Source organism: Anabrus simplex, chromosome 1 (assembly GCF_040414725.1).
Source record: "Anabrus simplex isolate iqAnaSimp1 chromosome 1, ASM4041472v1, whole genome shotgun sequence".
NCBI classification, from domain to species: domain Eukaryota; kingdom Metazoa; phylum Arthropoda; class Insecta; order Orthoptera; family Tettigoniidae; genus Anabrus; species Anabrus simplex.
This window is the reverse complement of record NC_090265.1, coordinates 540,161,783-540,181,839: the sequence shown is the minus strand read 5'-3', so window position 1 is coordinate 540,181,839 and position 20,057 is coordinate 540,161,783. Positions and strand designations below refer to the sequence as shown.

Sequence of the window (20,057 nt, the reverse complement as noted above, 5' to 3'; positions counted from 1 at the left end):
GGAATGCGAACACACACGGGAGTGAAACTGGATATACGGTTCTGGAGTAACACTGCTGCACTATACTGGACTGGACTTCAAACGTTTGTGGAACGTAGTCTTGTTTGTGGAACGTAGTATTTTTATGTTTGTGAGAAGTGACTGGCATACAACTTAGTATTGTATCATTTTGTGGGGGCCTGGTATTACATGTTGAAAGCTAGGAGGTGCTCTATTTCAGACTTTCCATAATTTATGCTCAGGAACGGCAAGCGTGTGTTGCTCAAATGTATATATCTCTACAACAAGTGTTAAAGTCTGTGAACACAGTATTACGAGGTACAGTATCTGTGGGATTTTATAAGTGCTGATTATAAGAATCGGCAAGTCGTGTTGATACAGAGACCGTGAAGGGTTCTTATATACATATATGTACATTGTTCAACGAACTAACTACAAATGGTAGCATAGTTCTCGCTTTCGTTTTCCCACTGTTTTCATTGTAGTAAATATGGAGTCTTCCAGGATTTTTTTTTTTGTATTATAAGTGTATTTTGGTGTGTTGATGAGGTGCTCATGCATGGATTTTATTGAGAATATGCTTAGATATTTTAGAATCAGTGGAGTTATTGATGAACCTAGGTGCAGTTCCTACCTATTTAGTCATTTTCACAAGGTTAGGTAAGGCCTGAAGCAGATGTACCAGTACGCAGCATTATGTACACGCCCTGGGATATAAAGAATTATCATGCTCTATCTAAATTCGAGGGATCCATTCTGGTGAACTCTGGCGCCCATACCACGAACTTTTCGATTAATTATGTTTATTAATTTAATGTATTTCAAGTATTTTATTCATTTACATATTTTTATTTATGATACTTTATTATCATTTCTTATTATTCTTCTTCTTCTTCGTCCGAATTTGGCCAACTGTGGACCGCATAGAACTTAAGGCTTGTTGGCCTTTCTTCTTTTCTCTTCCCAGAACCTTTTCATTCTCTCGCTTCGTATTTTTCTCTCCTCCTCAGAGATTATCCGGTTGGGTTTTTTTTAGGTGGTTTGTCCTCAAAAAATTTGATTTTGTTGATTATGTTCACCCTTTATATTTATAATGTCTTTTTGATTTATGTACAGTTCAATACTATCCGTCTGTCTCTGAAATCTAGACCAACATTAGTTACAATTTTCATCAACACATTCCAATTCACATTATCGAAGGCTTTCTGCAAGTCCACAAATGCAACAAACAGCAATCGTTTTTCAGGTCCAGCATTTTATCTACAATGTCTTAACATTAAAGTAGCTTCCCCTGTTCCCCTATTCCGTATAAATCCAAACTGGTCTTCATCTAAATTCTGTTCAATTTTGCTGTTTCTTCGGTTGTATAATATTACTGTTAATATTTTAGACATGTGTGATAATAGGCTCAAGGTACGATGTTCTTCACATTTTAGAGTACTGGTTTCTTTGGTATTGGGATTATGATGCACATTTTAAAATCTTCCGGTATTTCTCCAGTTTTATATACTTCGTGATTAATTTGAAGGTATAACTATGTGTTTCATCATCAAATCCTTTTATAATTTCTCCAGTTATTTCATCACATGGTGTTTTATTGTTCTTCAGTTCTTTCACAACCTTAGAATATTCTTTTGTTAATGAGAGTCCTAACTGATCATTTGTTACATTTTCTTCGTTTTCAAGGTTTCTTATCTCAGTTGGATCTTCATATAATTCTTCTTTGTAACGTTTCCATCTCTCTCCCACTTCCTTGTTCTCAACTACCAGTTTTCCAATTTTGTCTAACGTGTTATTACTTTGGCTTCCTAATCAGTACATATGCTGTTCCTACATTTCCCTTCTCTAGCTTTTCTTCTACTTCCTTGCATTGTCTCATTATACGTTCTTCTTTAGTCTTCTTTGCTTCCCTATTGACCATGTTTCGGAGTCTTTTACAGTATTTAATTCCTTCTTCACTTTTTGGATTGTTTTTTTTTTCTTCCATACGTTCTAGTACATATTCATTAATATATGGTTGTTTTACATGTTTCATTTTCTTTCCTATTTCCTGGTCAGCTGCTTCTAGGACTGAGTGTTTCAGACCAATCTATTTCTCATTTACTGTACCATTTGGTATTTCTTTAACTTTCTGCTGTGCCAGTTTTTTATACATTCCTTAACACGGTCTTGTCCTAACTTTTTGACATCGTATTTGCAGTATTTTTGGCACTTTTTCCTTAATCTTAGGTCAAATTTTAACAGAATTACATTGTGGTCACTTACTGCATCAGCGGCTAGATAACTTCTACACTGTTTAGCTTTGTTGCGGTATCTTCCTCTTACCATTATATAATCTATTTGGTATCGGGCTCTGTCACCGGGTGCAGTCCAGGTGTATATTTTTCTCTTAAGCTGCTGGAACCATGAGTTTGCAATTATTAGTCCTTTCCCTTTACCAAAGTCAACTAGTTGCCCTCTTTCATTTCTCCAGCCAAGTCCTTATTTACCCACAGTATTTTCATCTTCCTCTTCACCTACGGATGCATTCCGGTCTCCAAGTATGATGAGGTTGTCTTTATCTTTAACTATTTCCATTACTTCCTCTAGTTGTACATATACTTGGCCCACTTCTTCATCAGCATGACTGGATGTTGGCATGTATACTTGTATTATTACCGTGTCAATTGCTTCATTTTCCATTCTTACCATTACTATTCTATCATTGTATTGCACATAGCTCTTAACTCGTGTGCCTACGTTTTTCCTTAGTATTATTCCTACGCCTGCGTAACTTCCTTCCTCTCCGGAGTATATAATTCTAAAATTACCACTCCAAGAGTCTCCTTTCTCAGGCCATCTTATTTCGCTTATTCCTAGTATGTCTATATCATGTTCATCCATCTCCTTTTTTACATTCTCAAGTTTTCCACAGATGTTAAGGACCTTATGTTCCATGTTACTATTTTGACATGTCTTGTGGTTTTTTTTTTTTTTATATATTGTCCCCAGCCGAAGATCCGAATTGGGGATTAATTTCACACCGTATTGTTCAGTGACAAAGCCTAACCTCACTGCTGATAAACAAGGGATATCCAAGAGAATCTTTAATAGAGTGGTTTCCCTCTTGCCTTCTCCATTCTATGCTGTTGACCTTGTTGTTTCTTCCGCCTTTAGGAGCGATTTCACCCCCCAAGGGCTAAAGAGTGTCATATCCTACACCCACTCAACCACCCTTAGGAGACGTTGGTACTTGGTAAAGGGGGTTCCTTCATCCCGGGGGATACTCAGTCTCTGTATTCGTTAGCCGTTTGCTATGCAACCGTTGGTTGCCCCCTCTCTACCGTGGGGAGGTGAATGTCAGGACTTTCCTTTCATTTAGGACCATAATGGCATTTTCTAGAATCTCCAGTACTTTCAGAGAGTGGCATGATGGTAAATGGGATTTTTAAAATCAGGTTATAAGTTTCACCAAGAGGAAAAGTCCTCTCAGTTTTACTTACTGTGCCGATGGGGTGAAATACTTCACGGGGATCACTGTTAAGTACCTAGGTGTTAATATACGAAAAAATCTTTACGAAGTTGTAAGTAAAGGTTAAAGATCTCTCCATATGGTTATGAGGGTATTTAGAGGTTGTGGTAAGGGATGTAAATGAAAGGGCGAATAAGCCTCTGCTAAGACCCCAATTAGAGTACGGTTCCAGTGTATGGGGCCCATTCCAGGATTATTTGATACAAGAACTATAAAAGATCCAAAGGAAAACAGCAGGATTTGTTCTGGGTGATTTCCAACAAAAGGAGTATTGTTACGAAAACGTTGGGAATTTAAAAATAAGGCCGTGAGCTGCTCGACTAAGCGTTATGTTCCTGCTGTCAGTGGAGATAAGCGTGGAATGACAGACGAATAAGCTTCAGTGGAGCTTTTAAAGGTAGAAAACAAACTCTGAAGATAAAGATGGGGTTCAAGAGAAAAAATAGGGACAAATGGTTATTTATAGGACTCGAACTGGATTGGAATAATCTATCAAGTGTGATAGATCTACTATATGTAGAGGTGAGAGATATCATTGTCAGTATTCGATTATTATTATCTGTATTTCATTTGTATATTTATTCTTATTTGTAAGCTGGAAGGTCTCCATATGTAGGTATGAGTAATTTGTTTTGTACATACGGCTGAGAAAACATTGCTATATTGGACTATGGTAATTTGTATGACTAATGCAGGCATCCCAGCGTTTGATGACATGTACTTGTTGTCATCGGGAAGTTCGATGAATCATGTGAATAGCCCAGAATCACATGAGATTGTTGATGTTGTACTCGGAAAGTTCTATGACTCATGTGAAACACTCCAGAGTTTGTTATTTTCTTGGGGCCAAGAAGAAGTTCACGGCATGGTCTTGACTCATGATTGGCTGGCCAGGATCAATTTAGGCGTATCATGTGAGAGAAAGGTGAATGCTGATGTCTATAAAGGTTGATCAAACGGCGGGAACCAGACAGTGCCAGAATTAAATAGTGCTAACACTGTACGGGGATGAAGGAGTGCGAACACACACGGGAGTGAAACTGCTTATACGGTACTGAAGTGACACTGCTGCGCTATACTGGGCTGGACTTCAAACGTTTGTGGAACGTAGTATTTTTATGTTTGTGAGAAGTGACTGACATACAACTTAGTATTGTATCATTTTGTGGTGGCCTGGTATTACATGTTGATGAATGCTCAGGAACGACAAGCGTGTGTTGCTCAAATGTATATATCTTTACAATAAGTGTTAAAGTCTGTGAACAGAGTACACTAGAGTCCCGTTAATCCGAACCCCGTTAATCCGAAAGTCCGGTTAATCCGAACTGAAATATTCATTTTTTAAAAATATCCTTAATGAAATGAAAGAACATGTTATAGAATGAAGACTTACTTGCATTTTATTAGTCATATTTTATAAGAATAAATGGAAACATAATTACTCATCATAAACCATCAATCACTGGTCGTTTATCTTTACAAAGTGTGTTAGTTTCTGTTGCCGTAGTGATTGGAACCTACTCGAAGATACAGTGTAAAACCAGCGTCTCATAAATATCACATCAGTAAACGCTAAAGAATGGACATTTCAAATTACAGTATGTACTGTACTGTATTGTAGAAACTATTTTCCTCAGACGGTTGAGACACTGACCTTCTGACCCCAACTTGGCATGTTCGATCCTAGCTCAGTCCAGTGGTATTTGAAGGTGCTCAAATACGTCAGCCTCGTGTAACTAGATTTACTGGCAGTTAAAAGAAATCCTGCGGGAGAAAATCCCGGCACCTAGGCGTCTCCGAAAACCGTAAAAGTAGTTAGCGGGATGTAAAAACGATAAGATTATTATTGGAAAATATTTTCTGGTTAATCCGAAAATTTCGTAATCCGAACAGACTCTGGTCCCAATTAGTTCGGATTAACAAGACTCTACTTTATTACGAGGTACAGTATCTGTGTGATTTTATAAGTGCTGATTTTGAGAATCGGCAAGTCGTGTTGATACAGAGACAGTGAAGGATTCTTATATACATATATGTACATTGTTCAACGAACTAACTACAAATGGTGGCTTAGTTCTCGCTTTCGTTTTCCCACTGTTTTCATTGTTGTTGTTGTTGTTGTTGTAAATATGGAGTCATCCAGCAATCTTTCGTTTGTATATTATAAGTGTATTTTGGTGTGTTGATGAGGTGCTCATGTACGGATTTTATTGAGAATATAGTTATATATTTTAGAATCAGTGGAGTTATTGATGAACCTAGGTGCAGTTCCTACCTATTTAGTCGTTTTCACAAGGTTAGGTAAGGCCTGAAGCAGATGTACCAGTACGCACCATTATGTACACGCCCTGGGATATAAAGAGTTATCATGCTCTATCTAAATTCGAGGGACCCATTCTGGCGAACTCTGGCGCCCATACTACGGACATTTCGATTTATGTTTATTAATTGTATTGCGTTTTTAAGTAATTTCATTTATTTATATTTTTTATTTATGATATTTTATGATCATTCATTAATACTAACAGTAAAAGTTACACACGAGACATGTTCGATATATATTTCCAAGTTCTCCGAAATACTAGGAAAGACTAGATAAACAACTGACAGAGAATCTGCCACCTGGATGATAGCCCTAAATGCAGATCAATGACGGCCGATTGACTGATCGATCACTTGTAATTTTATACGACTGCTAATATCGTGATCAAAGCCATGGAACCTCCAGTTGTATGTGGAATCCGAATCACAAAAAGTGACTTTTAATTTCAAAACTCACATGCGTAAGATAATCCCATCATACAGGTCATCCAGAAGAATTTGACGGGAGTAAGCGTGGATATACGCTGAAAAGGCACAATCAGAACAAATATCTCGAGAGGCTACCCAACAACGAACCACTTAACTTGACCAACCAAGTCTCATGTCACATGGCTGATTGAAACATGAAGCTTAGTACAAAAGGAGTATTTTAAACAAGATAACAACTGCAACAGATGCACACTATTCAAATTATGTACCAAACGTACCCTTTAACAAAGACTTCATTCGGGTCCACGCTGAAAGCTCTTGTAGAAGATACGTTCACTATAGTAGCAAACGACAGGAGAGCATCAAGGGTTGAAGAACGAATGAAGAATATTACGTCACACGTAAAACAGGCCGAAGTAAGACAAATGAAAATGAACATCTACGGTTCTTTTTTGTTTTGCTAGTGGCTTTACATCGCAGACACACATAGGACTTATGGCGACGATGGGATAGGAAAGGCCTAGGAGTTGGAAAGAAGCGACCGTGGCCTTAAATAAGGTACAGCCCCAGCATTTGCCTGGTGTGAAAATGGGAACCCACAAAAAACCATCTTCAGGGCTGCCGACAGTGTGATTCCAACCATCTCCCGGATGCAAGCGCACAACCGCACGCCTCTAAACGCACGGCCAACTCGCCCGGTCATCTATGGTTCTAATACAACCGATAAGCATAGATAAGGTTAAAACGTACTCAAACAGGAACAAAATATGGAGTTCTTAAATTCTCATACTGTACCCACTAACGACAGACACCGTACTGCGACCGAAATTTAGAACACCGCTACTGCATTTACCGTATGACCAAGTAATAATATGCCCCTGGCTAAGTATGCTTACCTGTCCGAAGTGTGTTCCTGCGCCCTGCGGACAGCTAGGGATGGCTGCCTCTTGGAAGAAGATACTTAGCGCCGTCTAAAAAGAAAGGAAGACAAATGAGGTACGTGTCGATCTCCGCGAAATCATACTGTATTTGACGGCATAATCTGCCAACTTCAATAATAATTTAATATAATTGGTTCACCAGGTTTCCTTGATACACCAACAGGATGTACTGCAGTTCTGCAAAGCACGCACACTTCCGTACCAAGTCATTTCAGTACAATATAATTTGCCATTAGGAATTCCACTCGTTATATTAACAAGCGCATTAGTTAAGGACAGGGTGAGTTAGAAATACGGCTATCTGTTTGATCAGTTGCAGATATTTGATTATAACTCTTACAGACGGAAGAATGGCACCGTCAGAGAGTTAAAGCCCCTTACTATCGACACACAACACTGCTGAGTATGCAGCAGCAACAAGTTACCATAGCTGCATGGGCGATTGTTTTCAGAATGATCGTGAGGCTGCAAGACGCGCGAGACGTGATTTTAACTTAACATTACTACTGTCGACTGTGGGAAAGTGGAGCCAACGATTGCTGACAACAGGAAACATTCAGAAGGGAAAGCCTCCTGGAAGACATCGCAGCAGCAGCAACAATAGAAAGGATCGTGGAAGCGTTCGGGAATAGCCCTCGGAACTCAACACCCCAAGGTGCCTGTATGTTCCACCAATCTCCGGGAAGATAGGTGGTTTGTGTCGTACCGATACCGGTGTCTCTCTTCGGAGCTCCTCTGTCGGTCTGTTGTGAAAGCGATCCGTTATATGTTCTATCTGTAGTTGTATCCAGTATAGGTGGTTTTTACATGTATTTGTTAGTAATTAGTGAGTGGTGAGAGAGCGGACGTTTGGTCACCCATCCATTAGGTGACCACGTCAGAAGTTGTTTAACTACGAGTACGCTATTGTAAATGTTTCTGTAATTAGTGTTTTGGTATGTGTGAGTTGAGTGTAAGCGTATTAGTGTACGTTAATATGTGTGTGTGTGTGTGTGTGTGTGTGTGTGTGTGTGTGTGTGTGTGTGTGTGTGTGTGTGTGTGACTAAGAGTCGGTTCCTCGTTCAGTGTTGGCTGACACAGTATAATATTGATGTTGATACGATGTGATTCGCCCTGATTGGGTGACCAAGCCGGGTTTTTCACAGCTTAATGTTGCGTTTAGTAGTTTGCGATGCTGCATCTTATATTTAGTCGCTAACTTATTAATTAATACGTATATGCCTGCGGATTTATTTAGGTTTTGCATTTTGATGGGAGCTATCGTCGATTTTGGGTATTCAAGAACTGCTTCTCATGAGAAGAGTGTAATAGCAGTGGATGCAAGAACGTGACATCAATCAGTCCAGTGTGTGTCTTGTTTTCAGACGTGAGAAGTACAGAACTTTCAAGCCGATCTGTGTTCATGAACCGAGTGAAGATGGCCCTGACAGGCGGTTGTAACTGTCTGAATTTGTGTTAAGGGAATGTAAAACTGACTAATCTTGGTACCAAAAAAATTCATTTTTCAGACGAAGTTGTGTTTCAGGGGAATCGACATAACTGTCATCATTATACGAGAGAAAATCCTAAAATTATGGAAGAGAAGCGTATGAAATGCGAATCAGTAACAGTTTGGGCAATGATTGGATGAGGACTGGCTAGGCATGCGATATTTTGGAGAAACAGTTAACGGTGAACGGTATTGTGAAATCCTCAATGAGGCTGCATAGCGTTCAGCACCAACAATGCATATTGCAGCAGGACGGTGCACCCCCTCACTACAATATTGCGGCGAGGGAAATTTTGAATTGCGAATTACCAAACTGGTAGGTGGGAAGGAGTGCCGACAGAATGGCCAGCTCGCTCTCCCTGTGATTACTGGTTGTGGGGGAATTTGAGGAAGAAAGTTTACGCAGGAAAACCACGAGACATCGGTATGCTGAAAACAGTAATAGAGGAAGAAATCCATGCTACACCATTGTTCGTGTATCACAAAGCAATGAGTGATTTTCCAAAGCGTTGTCGACTATGCTGTGATGTTAACGGCGAACAGTTTGAGACAGTTATGTTACTCGGTATTGTTGATGTTTTTTGTTGGATTATTGTGTGTTGATAATGTGTGATAGTACATATATCACACCCTCGCACTGCATTCAGAAGTGAGATATTATTATTGTTAGTATTCGATTTATTATTATTATCATTGCCAGTATTTCATTTGTATATTTATTCATAATATCTTAACCTGGAAGGTCTCCAAATGTGGTATGAGTAATCTGTTTTGTACAACGGTAGGGAAAACATTGCTATTTTAACTCCATTTATGTGGTATGAGTAATCTGATTTATACAACGGTTGAGAAAACATTGCTATTTTAACTTGGAAACTTTGCATGAGTCATTTGGAACTAACCAGAGTCCGTGGATGTTGTAGTCGGAAATCTCCGATGAGTCATGTGAAACACCCCTGAGTCTGTTGATGCTGTTATTGTCGTGGGATCCAGGAGAGTTTCAGGGCGTGGCCTTGACAAGAGGACCTACTCATGATTGGCTGGCCAGGATAAATCTCGACGTATCATATGAGGGCTGAGGTCTATATATGCATGTGTTCTAACTTCGGCGGGAAATACGGCACGGGAACGAACTTTTAAACACACTGGACAGGACTGGACTTCAAACGTTTGTGGAACGTGGCTGATCTAAGCGTGGAGTGCTTAGGCACTGGGTATTGTATCACTTGTGGCGGCTTGGTATTACATGTTGGTGAAAGCTATCTCAGACTTTCCATAATTTATGTTCAGGAACGACAAGCGTGTGTTGCTCAAGTGAATGCATCTTTAAAACAAGTGTTAGAGTCAGTGAACACAGGATTATGAGGTACAGTATCTGTGTGAAATATAAGTGCCAATTATGAGAATCTGCCAGTCGCGTTGATACAGAGACAGTGAAGAGTACTTATCTACATATATGTACATTGTTCAATGGACTAACTGCAAATGGTAGCTTAGTCCTCGCTTTCGTTTTCCCACTGTTTTCATTTTGTGTGTGTGTGTGTGTGTGTGTGTGTGTGTGTGTGTGTGTGTGTGTGTGTGTGTGAGAGAGAGAGAGAGAGAGAGTGATATGCATATTTTGGTGTGTTGATCAGGTGCTCATGCACGGATTTTATTGAGAACTAGCAGAAGTACCCAATCTTCGTACGGGTTATGAGAAACTGGCTTTAGTTCCTCATACTATCGGTGTGAGCGACTTCATTAGATATTTACACTGACTGACAGAGCAAATGCAACACCAAGAAGGAGTGGTCAGAACTTTATGCCAATTGCAGGGTAGACTGACGTCACTGAGGTATGCTCATGATGTGAAATGCGCCGCTGTGCTGCGCACGTAGCGAACGATAAATGGGACACGGCGTTGGCGAATAGCCCACTTCGTACCGTGATTTCTCAGCCGACAGTCATTGTAGAACGTGTTGTGTGCCACAGGACACGTGTATAGCTAAGAATGCCAGGCCGCCGTCAACGGAGGCATTTCCAGCAGACAGACGACTTTACGAGGGGTATGGTGATCGGGCTGAGAAGGGCAGGTTGGTCGCTTCGTCAAATCGCAGCCGATACCCATAGGGATGTGTCCACGGTGCAGCGCCTGTGGCGAACATGGTTGGCGCAGGGACATGTGGCACGTGCGAGGGGTCCAGGCGCAGCCCGAGTGACGTCAGCACGCGAGGATCGGCGCATCCGCCGCCAAGCGGTGGCAGCCCCGCACGCCACGTCAACCGCCATTCTTCAGCATGTGCAAGACACCCTGGCTGTTCCAATATCGACCAAAACAATTTCCCGTCGACTGGTTGAAGGAGGCCTGCACTCCTGGCGTCCGCTCAGAAGACTACCATTGACTCCACAGCATAGACGTGCACGCCTGGCATGGTGCCGGGCTAGAGCGACTTGGATGAGGGAATGGCGGAACGTCGTGTTCTCCGATGAGTCACGCTTCTGTTCTGTCAGTGATAGTCACCGCAGACGAGTGTGGCGTCGGCGTGGAGAAAGGTCAAATCCGGCAGTAACTGTGGAGCGCCCTACCGCTAGACAACGCGGCATCATGGTTTGGGGCGCTATTGCGTATGATTCCACGTCACCTCTAGTGCGTATTCAAGGCACGTTAAATGCCCACCGCTACGTGCAGCATGTGCTGCGGCCGGTGGCACTCCCGTACCTTCAGGGGCTGCCCAATGCTCTGTTCTGTTTCAGCAGGATAATGCCCGCCCACACACTGCTCGCATCTCCCAACAGGCTCTACGAGGTGTACAGATGCTTCCGTGGCCAGCGTACTCTCCGGATCTCTCACCAATCGACACGTGTGGGATCTCATTGGACGCCGTTTGCAAATTCTGCCCCAGCCTCGTACGACGACCAACTGTGGCAAATGGTTGACAGAGAATGGAGAACCATCCCTCAGGACACCATCCGCACTCTTATTGACTCTGTACCTCGACGTGTTTCTGCGTGCATCGCCGCTCGCGGTGGTCCTACATCCTACTGAGTCGATGCCGTGCGCATTGTGTAACCTGCATATCGGTTTGAAATAAACATCAATTATTCGTCCGTGCCGTCTCTGTTTTTTCCCCAACTTTCATCCCTTTCGAACCACTCCTTCTTGGTGTTGCATTTGCTCTGTCAGTCAGTGTATATCACTGGTGTATTTACTTAAGAACGTAGAAATTATTTGCCATGTTTGGAATTATAGTGTATCTTCTTCTTTTCTTCACTGGGGCCTCTAAATATTAGTTCGTAATTAGCGTCGACCTCTAAGATCTTTTGCTACGATGTTTTTCCTTCATTCCCACCTAGATATACCTGCTCCCTTCACAAAGCTGCAGGTTTAGTGTAACTATACTTCCGCTAGATAATATCACAAATATAAAGATTATTGAATGTATTTGTTTGATCCGACATCTCGTAACTATTACAAATGATCAAGGAAATACGCGATGCATAAAAGAAACTACTATAATTATCGAGAATTATAATTCTCAGGGCTTGTCACTCGTGATGCACACCATATAATGAATCTTAGTATAAATTAGTATTACATTGTACTTGACAATTGTGTACAGTATATAGGTTGTTTTCATGGTTACAATGATCGTAAAAGTGAACCAAAATATCGGCACTAATAACATCAGTGATCCTACTACTCCAGGATTTGATAGGAAATACTTTAAACTATAGGTAACAGACTCCGCAAAATGCTGAAACCTAAGCCAGTACGTAAAAATGGAGGCCCGTCGGCAACCGCTGGTCGCAGTACTACGGAGATCCCCGGGGCAATTATTTTTATACTTCACTCCCCAACCCCGCCCAAAGGAGTGCTATGAGCGTCTTACACAACAGTTTATTGGTCCAGATAGTAAGTCATGTGTATCAATTTTGGTTGGCAGCTATGCCCAAACGTACATGCATAATCTAGCTGCTGTAGAATCCTGGAGCTGACGTTGCCATGGTTACGGCTTTTCGTTTCTTTATCCGATTCCTAGAGCAGGGGTAATGTAGTTCCAATATCTCCGTAACGGATGGTTTTAGGGCCCGAAGAGTTTACCGAGTTTTGTTCTTTGCGTCAAGGGGCTTAAAAGGAGCTTTGTCTCGTCCTTGTACGACAAATTCGATTTCGCCTATATTAGCCTATTATTTCAATATGTTTACATCTCCCACCGTCGCCCGCGTCCCTCGAGTTGTTTTGAAAATAAAATACATCCCATGTTACTCACTGGCAATGTAGCTTTCTATAGGTGAAGTAATTTTTAAAATTGGTTCAGTAGTTTTGAGTCTATCCGTTACAAACAAATATACAAATTTTTCCTCTTTGTAATATTAGTATAGAAGTATAGATCACATCCCTACACATACGGTTGCCGTCAAGAAGGGCATCCAGTCGTAAAACAGGGTCAAATCCACATGTGCGACACAGTTCGCACCCGCAACCCCACAGGTGTGGATAAAGCGATAGAAGAAGAAGATACTCGTTTTAAAAATTCACCCGCTTTTTATTCTTTTCGCCCCCTTAAGTGGATTTTCCAAAAAGAATGTGTTCATTTTTAAAAGGGATTCCAAGTACCAATTTTAAAGTCTGTAAAATCTTCATTTTTTGAGATATATGTATCCTCATATAAATAATTCAACTCCCTCACTTCTTTTCACCCCCCCCCCCTTCCTCCGACTTAAGTGGACTTTCTGAAAACGAATATTTGTGTTCTTTTATTTTTAAAGGGGATTCCAAATATCAATTTTCATGTCTGTAACATGTTAGGTTTTTGTGATTTATTGTAGATAATTTCGCTGCTGTAGAATCCTGGACTTGACGTTGCCATGGTTACGGCAGTTCATTACTTTATCCGATTTCTAGAGCAGGGGTAGTGTGGTGCCATTATCTCCGTAACGGTTAGTTTTAGGGCCTTAAAACATGGTTTTCGGGCCCGTAGAGCTTACCGAGTTTTGTTATTTGCGTCAAGAGGATTAAATTGAGCTTTGTCTCATCCTTATACGACAAATTCGATATTTTGCCTATATTAGCCCATTATTTTTATACCCCCCCCCCCGTACCCCCCGCCTCGAATTGTTTTGAAAATAAAATACAGCCCATGTTACTCACTGGCAATGTAGCTTTCTATGGGTGAAGTAATTTTTAAAATTGTTTCAGTAGTGTTTGAACCTATTCGTTACAAACAAACAAATTTTTCCTTTTTATAATATTAGTATAGATGTAGTTTATTTCATAATCAGTGTTATTCATGAATCTAGGTGCAGCTCCTAGCTATTTAGTCGTTTTCAGAAGGTTAGGCCTGAAGCAGATGTACCAGTATGCAACTTTTATGTACACGCCCTGAGAGAGGAAGAATTATCATGCTCTATCTAAATTCAAGGGATCCATTCTGGTGAACTCTGGCGCCCATAATACGGACATTTCGATCAATTATTTTTATTAATTTAATTTATTTCAATTATTTTATGAAGTTTTGTGAGTAATTTTATTTATGAATATTTTATTATTGTTAACATATATTACAAGTGTCAGGCATTCATTTATCTGTACGAGTTATACTTAAACATAAACAATCGATCAAACATATAGCCGAATTTCTGACTCACCCTGTAGTTATTAGGTGGGCAAATAGAAAAATTAATTGTGAATTTTAGCTGCTTCGTAAGTATCTACAACATTATATATCTTATGACGATTACCAACCGCCCGTGGAACTCAGTCAAGGAGATCTAAGAAGAGAATGGTAGCCACTTTCTTTTATAAAAGTGGTAATTTAGCGACAGCCGTCAAAGAAAATCAGAAACCGCAGTATACTACTAACAAAAAACCTTTCGCAATCGACACCCCAGATATTGAGATAAGCCTCGGTGTAAAAGGAGTACGGTTTATTCATACGTCCCATGCGAAATTTCAGCTGTGTTTGACGAATGGTTTCGCATGGAACATGAATAAACTGTATTTGTTGTGCACCGAAGCTCATTTTAATATTTGGGGAGTCGATTGGGAAGGGTTCCTTGAAAGTTTACCTTCAAGCAATATTCAACGAAATTCATTAACATCAGTCAAGAATAAGGCTAAGGGTAATTTTGCTGCACCACGACTACGTTCCTATTCACGTCAAAAGAGAGGAAAAAACATAGAAGTTAGTATATCTCTCGTCACTGAAGGCTTATGTGTACCAGTCTGACTCTACCGTAATCAATATTAACAGCTGATTCGCTCAAGTTCTCTCAAAACAATCACCACCTCCATCTCACATGTAGAGCGCCTTCAATCACAGATTGTGTGTAATTTACTTAATTCACGTGTACAGATTTTGTTCTGGCGTAATATTAAGTGACATATATCCTCACACATAGCATTTATCCAGCGTTCTTTCACTTCTTAAAAATGTGGAATGAACATTACGCAGCCTTTTTTATTGTTGTGATAGCCATACTGCACCACGGCTTTTCACGGCCACCAACCATTAAACAGTAATGATAAGTGTTTTACTCTCCTCGGATCCACATAGCCACCTATATTTTATCAAATATTCGGGAATTTCCTATTAGTTTTACCACCCATTTCTGATAAGCCTGAAGAGGACGTCTTATAGACTAAAATATCTTTCTGTTCAAAGTTCAATGAAGACAAAGAATTACTTTTTTAGAAAAGTTATAGAATCAAAACTTGCACTGCCGATGTCAACTGTCAATTTAATACGACTGTAATACCGTAAAGCAAAAATTGCATAATGAAACAACAATATCGCTCACACAAATCACAACTTCTTCCGTGTAGCTAAACCTGGATAGACATGTCTACCAGACTGCTTTATGGCAGGGAATGAGTCTGTGACACTGGAAGAGATACACAATTGTGCGAGGGCCTCGTCAAACACATCAATGCTTACAATGCATTATGCGCCGCCGAACACAAGCTTAACCATAGTCTTGTTAAATCTTAATCCCCGTAGGGTACGGCTTAACATATTTGTTTTCAATTCTTCAAAATAATAAGGAAGGAATTTAGAAAAATTAGCATGAAGAAACTCTAATTTGATTTGGTACTGCTACTTTCAAATTACAATAGTATAATAATTAATAAGGCTCGGTTCGTCAGTGTACTCTCGTCTCTGTATTCGAATTCAAGTCAAGAATTATCCGGCTTTTAAGGGCACTAGAGAGCTGGAGTCAGCATAGTAGCATTAAGCCTCCTTTTCCCTCCTCAAGTCCGTACATTAACAGGAAATGTTACCTGACCTTACAGTGGTCGGAGAGTGTAGAGTTTTCGTTTCAACTAATTAGATGCATCCCAAAAGTGTGATGTGTTACTTTGAACAGTTCTGTGCGGGAATTTGGTGAGGTTTCAAAAATTGACGGAACTGTATCATTTTGCAACATTTGTGAGAACCCCGTAGCTGCAGACATGCGTTCGCAAGTTATGCAACATATTGCGACAGCACAACACGTGAAATGTGCATCGTTAAATAAACCAACACAACGCTTGCTTCCCGAAATGCTAAATATGAGACCTGGTCCAGTTCACACAAGTTATTTGTCAAGCATTTCTTGCAACTGATTTCCCACTTAACAAACTGCAGTATTCGGTGCTACGCGAAACGTTAAATTAGTACGTCAAACTTTCTCTACCTGACGAGTCAATCTACGTAAACCTAAGTACTATTTACTAAAACTTTACTCGAAGACACTGCACAGAAGTCATGGTGAAATTGGCGACAACACAATATGGATTACAGTGGACGAAACGACTGACGCAAAGTGAAAATCCAAAATTCATATTTTTTTCCACACGGCAACTTTTAAGCTGACAACGTTACTAATCATTAACATCTGAGTTTTTAGGTAGAGGGCATTCATTGGCTGTGATACTGTCAAGTCTGGTCAGGATCATAAATATTTTCAACGGGATTTTGTCATTTGTGCTATGGACTGGTTTATTCAAGCAGCTAGACGTTTCAACTTTATTTTTCAGTAAGCGGGGTAATTATAGCTCATATTTACTGCAACAGATGCACACTATTCAAATTCTGTACCAAACGTACCCTTTAACAAAGACTTCATTCAGGTTTCTGTTCCAGAATTTTGAGGATAAGTAAGTCCACGCTGAAAACTCTTGTAGAAGATACGTTCACTATAGTAGCAATCGATAGGAGAGCATCAAGGGTTGAAGAACGAATGAAGAATATTACGTCACACGTAAAACAGGCCAAGTAAGACAAATGAAAATGAGCATCTACGGTTCTTTTTTTTGGTTTTGCTAGTGGCTTTACATCGCAGACACAGATAGGACTTGTGGCGACGATGGGATAGGAAAGGCCTACGAGTTGGAAGGAAGCGACCGTGGCCTTAATTAAGGCCAGTGTGATTTGTTTATGAAGCTTGACTCGCATACTGATTGGCTTTTAACTGTGCTCCCGTTTATTCTGTAAACTTAATCATATATGTTCTACTTTTTAAGCACATAAATACATAATTCTGAAAAGTTAAACACACAATTATCCGAGCTATAGTAATTAATAAGATATAATTTCGGCAAAAACTGTCTACCCTTATCTCAGACTACGCCACTGCTACAACATTCTATAATATTGACCAATGCAACGACGCGCAGCAGAAGCCGAAGAATAGCATTATTAAAAGTGAAATGCTGTTGTAGATCAACTGAAGTTGTAGTTGTCTTGATATTTCAAGTTGGTGATTATAAGTTACTGCCGACGGTAGTGGTGGTTGTTTTGTTTTGGGGCAAAACGTTATTATTAGCCATGGTTTGCCGCTTATGCCAATGTAGTTAATACCGGTAGCACATTTTTGTAGGTATTCAGAATAAACAACGAGGAAAAAAGTCTGCACATTTTTCCCCTCCTGCAGGGAAGAGAAATTAGAAAGCAGTATGTACAGCCAAATATAGATTCAGCGCTAAGTCAGCCAAAATAACGGGACCGATTATAAAATTGCACAAACGAATATGAGTCATTCAGTCATTTTGTTGAAGTACACCTGCAATAACTTAATGGCTTAGATACGAAGAAGATTCGATTTTTATCAAATGCCTCTATTACATATGTTAATATGGGGAGAAGATGCAAAAAATCGCTGCTTAAACAGATTAACGGCAATATCCAGTTGAAAATATTTATGATCCTAACAAGACTTGACAGTATCACAGCCAATGAATGGCCTCTACCTAAAAACTCAGATGTTAATGATTAGTAACATTGTCAGCGTAAAAGTTGCCGTGTGGAAAAAACTATGAATTTTGGTTTTTCACTTTGAAGTAACAATAGCAAGTAACAATAACAATTGATATAAAGTAGTGCATACCAAAATAGAAACATGTCTTGTATTAGCCGTTTCTGAAAAGCCGAAAGACTATCCAAATGCTACCTATAAGCAGGCCCAATAGACGTAAACTGCGGTCTTTTACTTCATCAAAATGTCGAAACAGCCTTCTGGTTTCCTTCAAAATAAGGTTCAGAACTGTCGAAAAATTCTAGAAAAAATGTACATGAAAAATAGCCAACTACTGTAGATGACATTCCTGGAAGACCAGACATTTAAAGATTTTTTACAACTCATCACCACCGCGTCTCCGGTGAGATCATGCCTGCAAGATAAAACGAAACCTATTTTTTAATGAGTTTGTCGGGTCTGCTTTCACCAGTCTCAGCCATAAGCAAGTAGGCCTATGTTAAAGTTTGGTTGCTCGAATACCATTATACTGCAATGGAAGGAAAAAAATCAAAGACTGTAGGCCCCCACAGGAAAGAAGAAAATGTTGAAATAATGGTTTTACAGGGGAAAATAATACTTTCGATATGTTATGTTCTTTTAAATATTATACGTACTACATTGTGTATGAAGATCTGAACTCACAGTGATTTAATTTCTATTATTTCTGAAAGGTAGTGAAGATGCTAAAATAATTAAGGTTGCAAATGATATACAGTATAAGCATTATATTTACATATAAATGGGTTAAGACTCAGCTTAGCCGCTTCATATTGTAATATTGGATTAAGCATACGTAAGGAAAAATCCCGTGTACTGGACAGAAACCAGCACTCGAAACAGTTTTCGTCCCACCATTCCAAATTAAATAAATAAATAAATAAATAAAAAAACAAAGGCGCTTACTGAATTATTAAAATCATTTCCCCTGAAACACAGCTACCCGTGTGCTCTAAAAATATTAATCAAAACCGTGAGCTAGGATTTCAACTTCCAGTTACTGACATTAGTTTCACCGTGAGAACAGTTAAAATACTAATACGGACTAATTGTTAACAGAAAGGAACAGTAATAATACATAGAAGGAAGACAAAGACAGGCTGCATATGTATATTAATTTCCATAGCATCACTGGAGGTATGTTATCAAAATAATGTTTACGCGCGAGCGAACGTGATCAATGTGTTGCCGTTTATTGATCCCTGGAGGCGTGGAAAAATTGTCAGTCCAGAGAAGTGACCAAGGTTATCTGCCAAGAGCAGCTATGCTACGACAGCTACGACCAATTGGATAACACACATATTCATGGAATATTCCGACACTGAACAAATTTATACTGAATATGTGTATGTGATTCGCACGATCCTGTTTTCCAGAACTACATAAATTCACACGAAGTGCTGTATATCCCTGTTATCAAATGCATTATCCACTAAAGTACGATAAGCCATCTGACCGTATTTATACTCTTCTTCGGCTACTGGAACTCAAAGGTAAACGAATATGACTTCGTTTTTTGATTTTATCATGATTTAACCGCCAAACTCCTACGTTTACGTTAAACTGGAAGGAAAGGGTAAAACCATGTCCAATACTAGTGTCTAGCGGATAGCTCACGATTAATCAGGAAAAACCACATTCCTTCCTTAGCATGAATGTGCGTGTAAAAGATGCGTGTATAATTGAATCAGTCATTTGGAAAAGGGTACATGTCCACAACTGTAAATTTTACATGAGAAAAAAACGTAATAAATGGTGAATGAGTTAAACTATCAAAGCTGCATTTTGGCAATGCATATAACTAGGAAAAAAGGCTTTTATTCCCATAATACGGATTTCAGATTCCATTCCTAAAGGGCAAAAACAATCAAATTTGTTTTCTGCAGATGCACCCTTTTCCAAGTGAATTGAATTTCCTTTTAAACACACATTTTTTTACCCCTGTCTTTTTAAAATTTTGTTTGTAATGATATTTTGTCAATTCAACGCCCTTTTTCAGTCAACCTGTAGCATTCAGAAATTAAGAAAGGTCCCAAACAATGCACGTAGATCGTTTTGATAAACAAATTCAGTAATACTGTTTATTAAAATCTTATTCCACTACATTTTA

General features: G+C 39.6%; 1 protein-coding gene across 1 annotated transcript in view; it reads right to left on the bottom strand.

The window, feature by feature from the left end:
- LOC136857107 (UBA-like domain-containing protein 2-A) overlaps positions 1-20,057 on the bottom strand; it is a 201,655-nt gene that overhangs the window by 97,862 nt on the left and 83,736 nt on the right. The window contains exon 2 of the mRNA XM_067135505.2: positions 7,159-7,233. Coding sequence (XP_066991606.2) covers positions 7,159-7,233 — 75 coding nt within the window. The remainder of the gene's footprint in view (positions 1-7,158; positions 7,234-20,057) is intronic.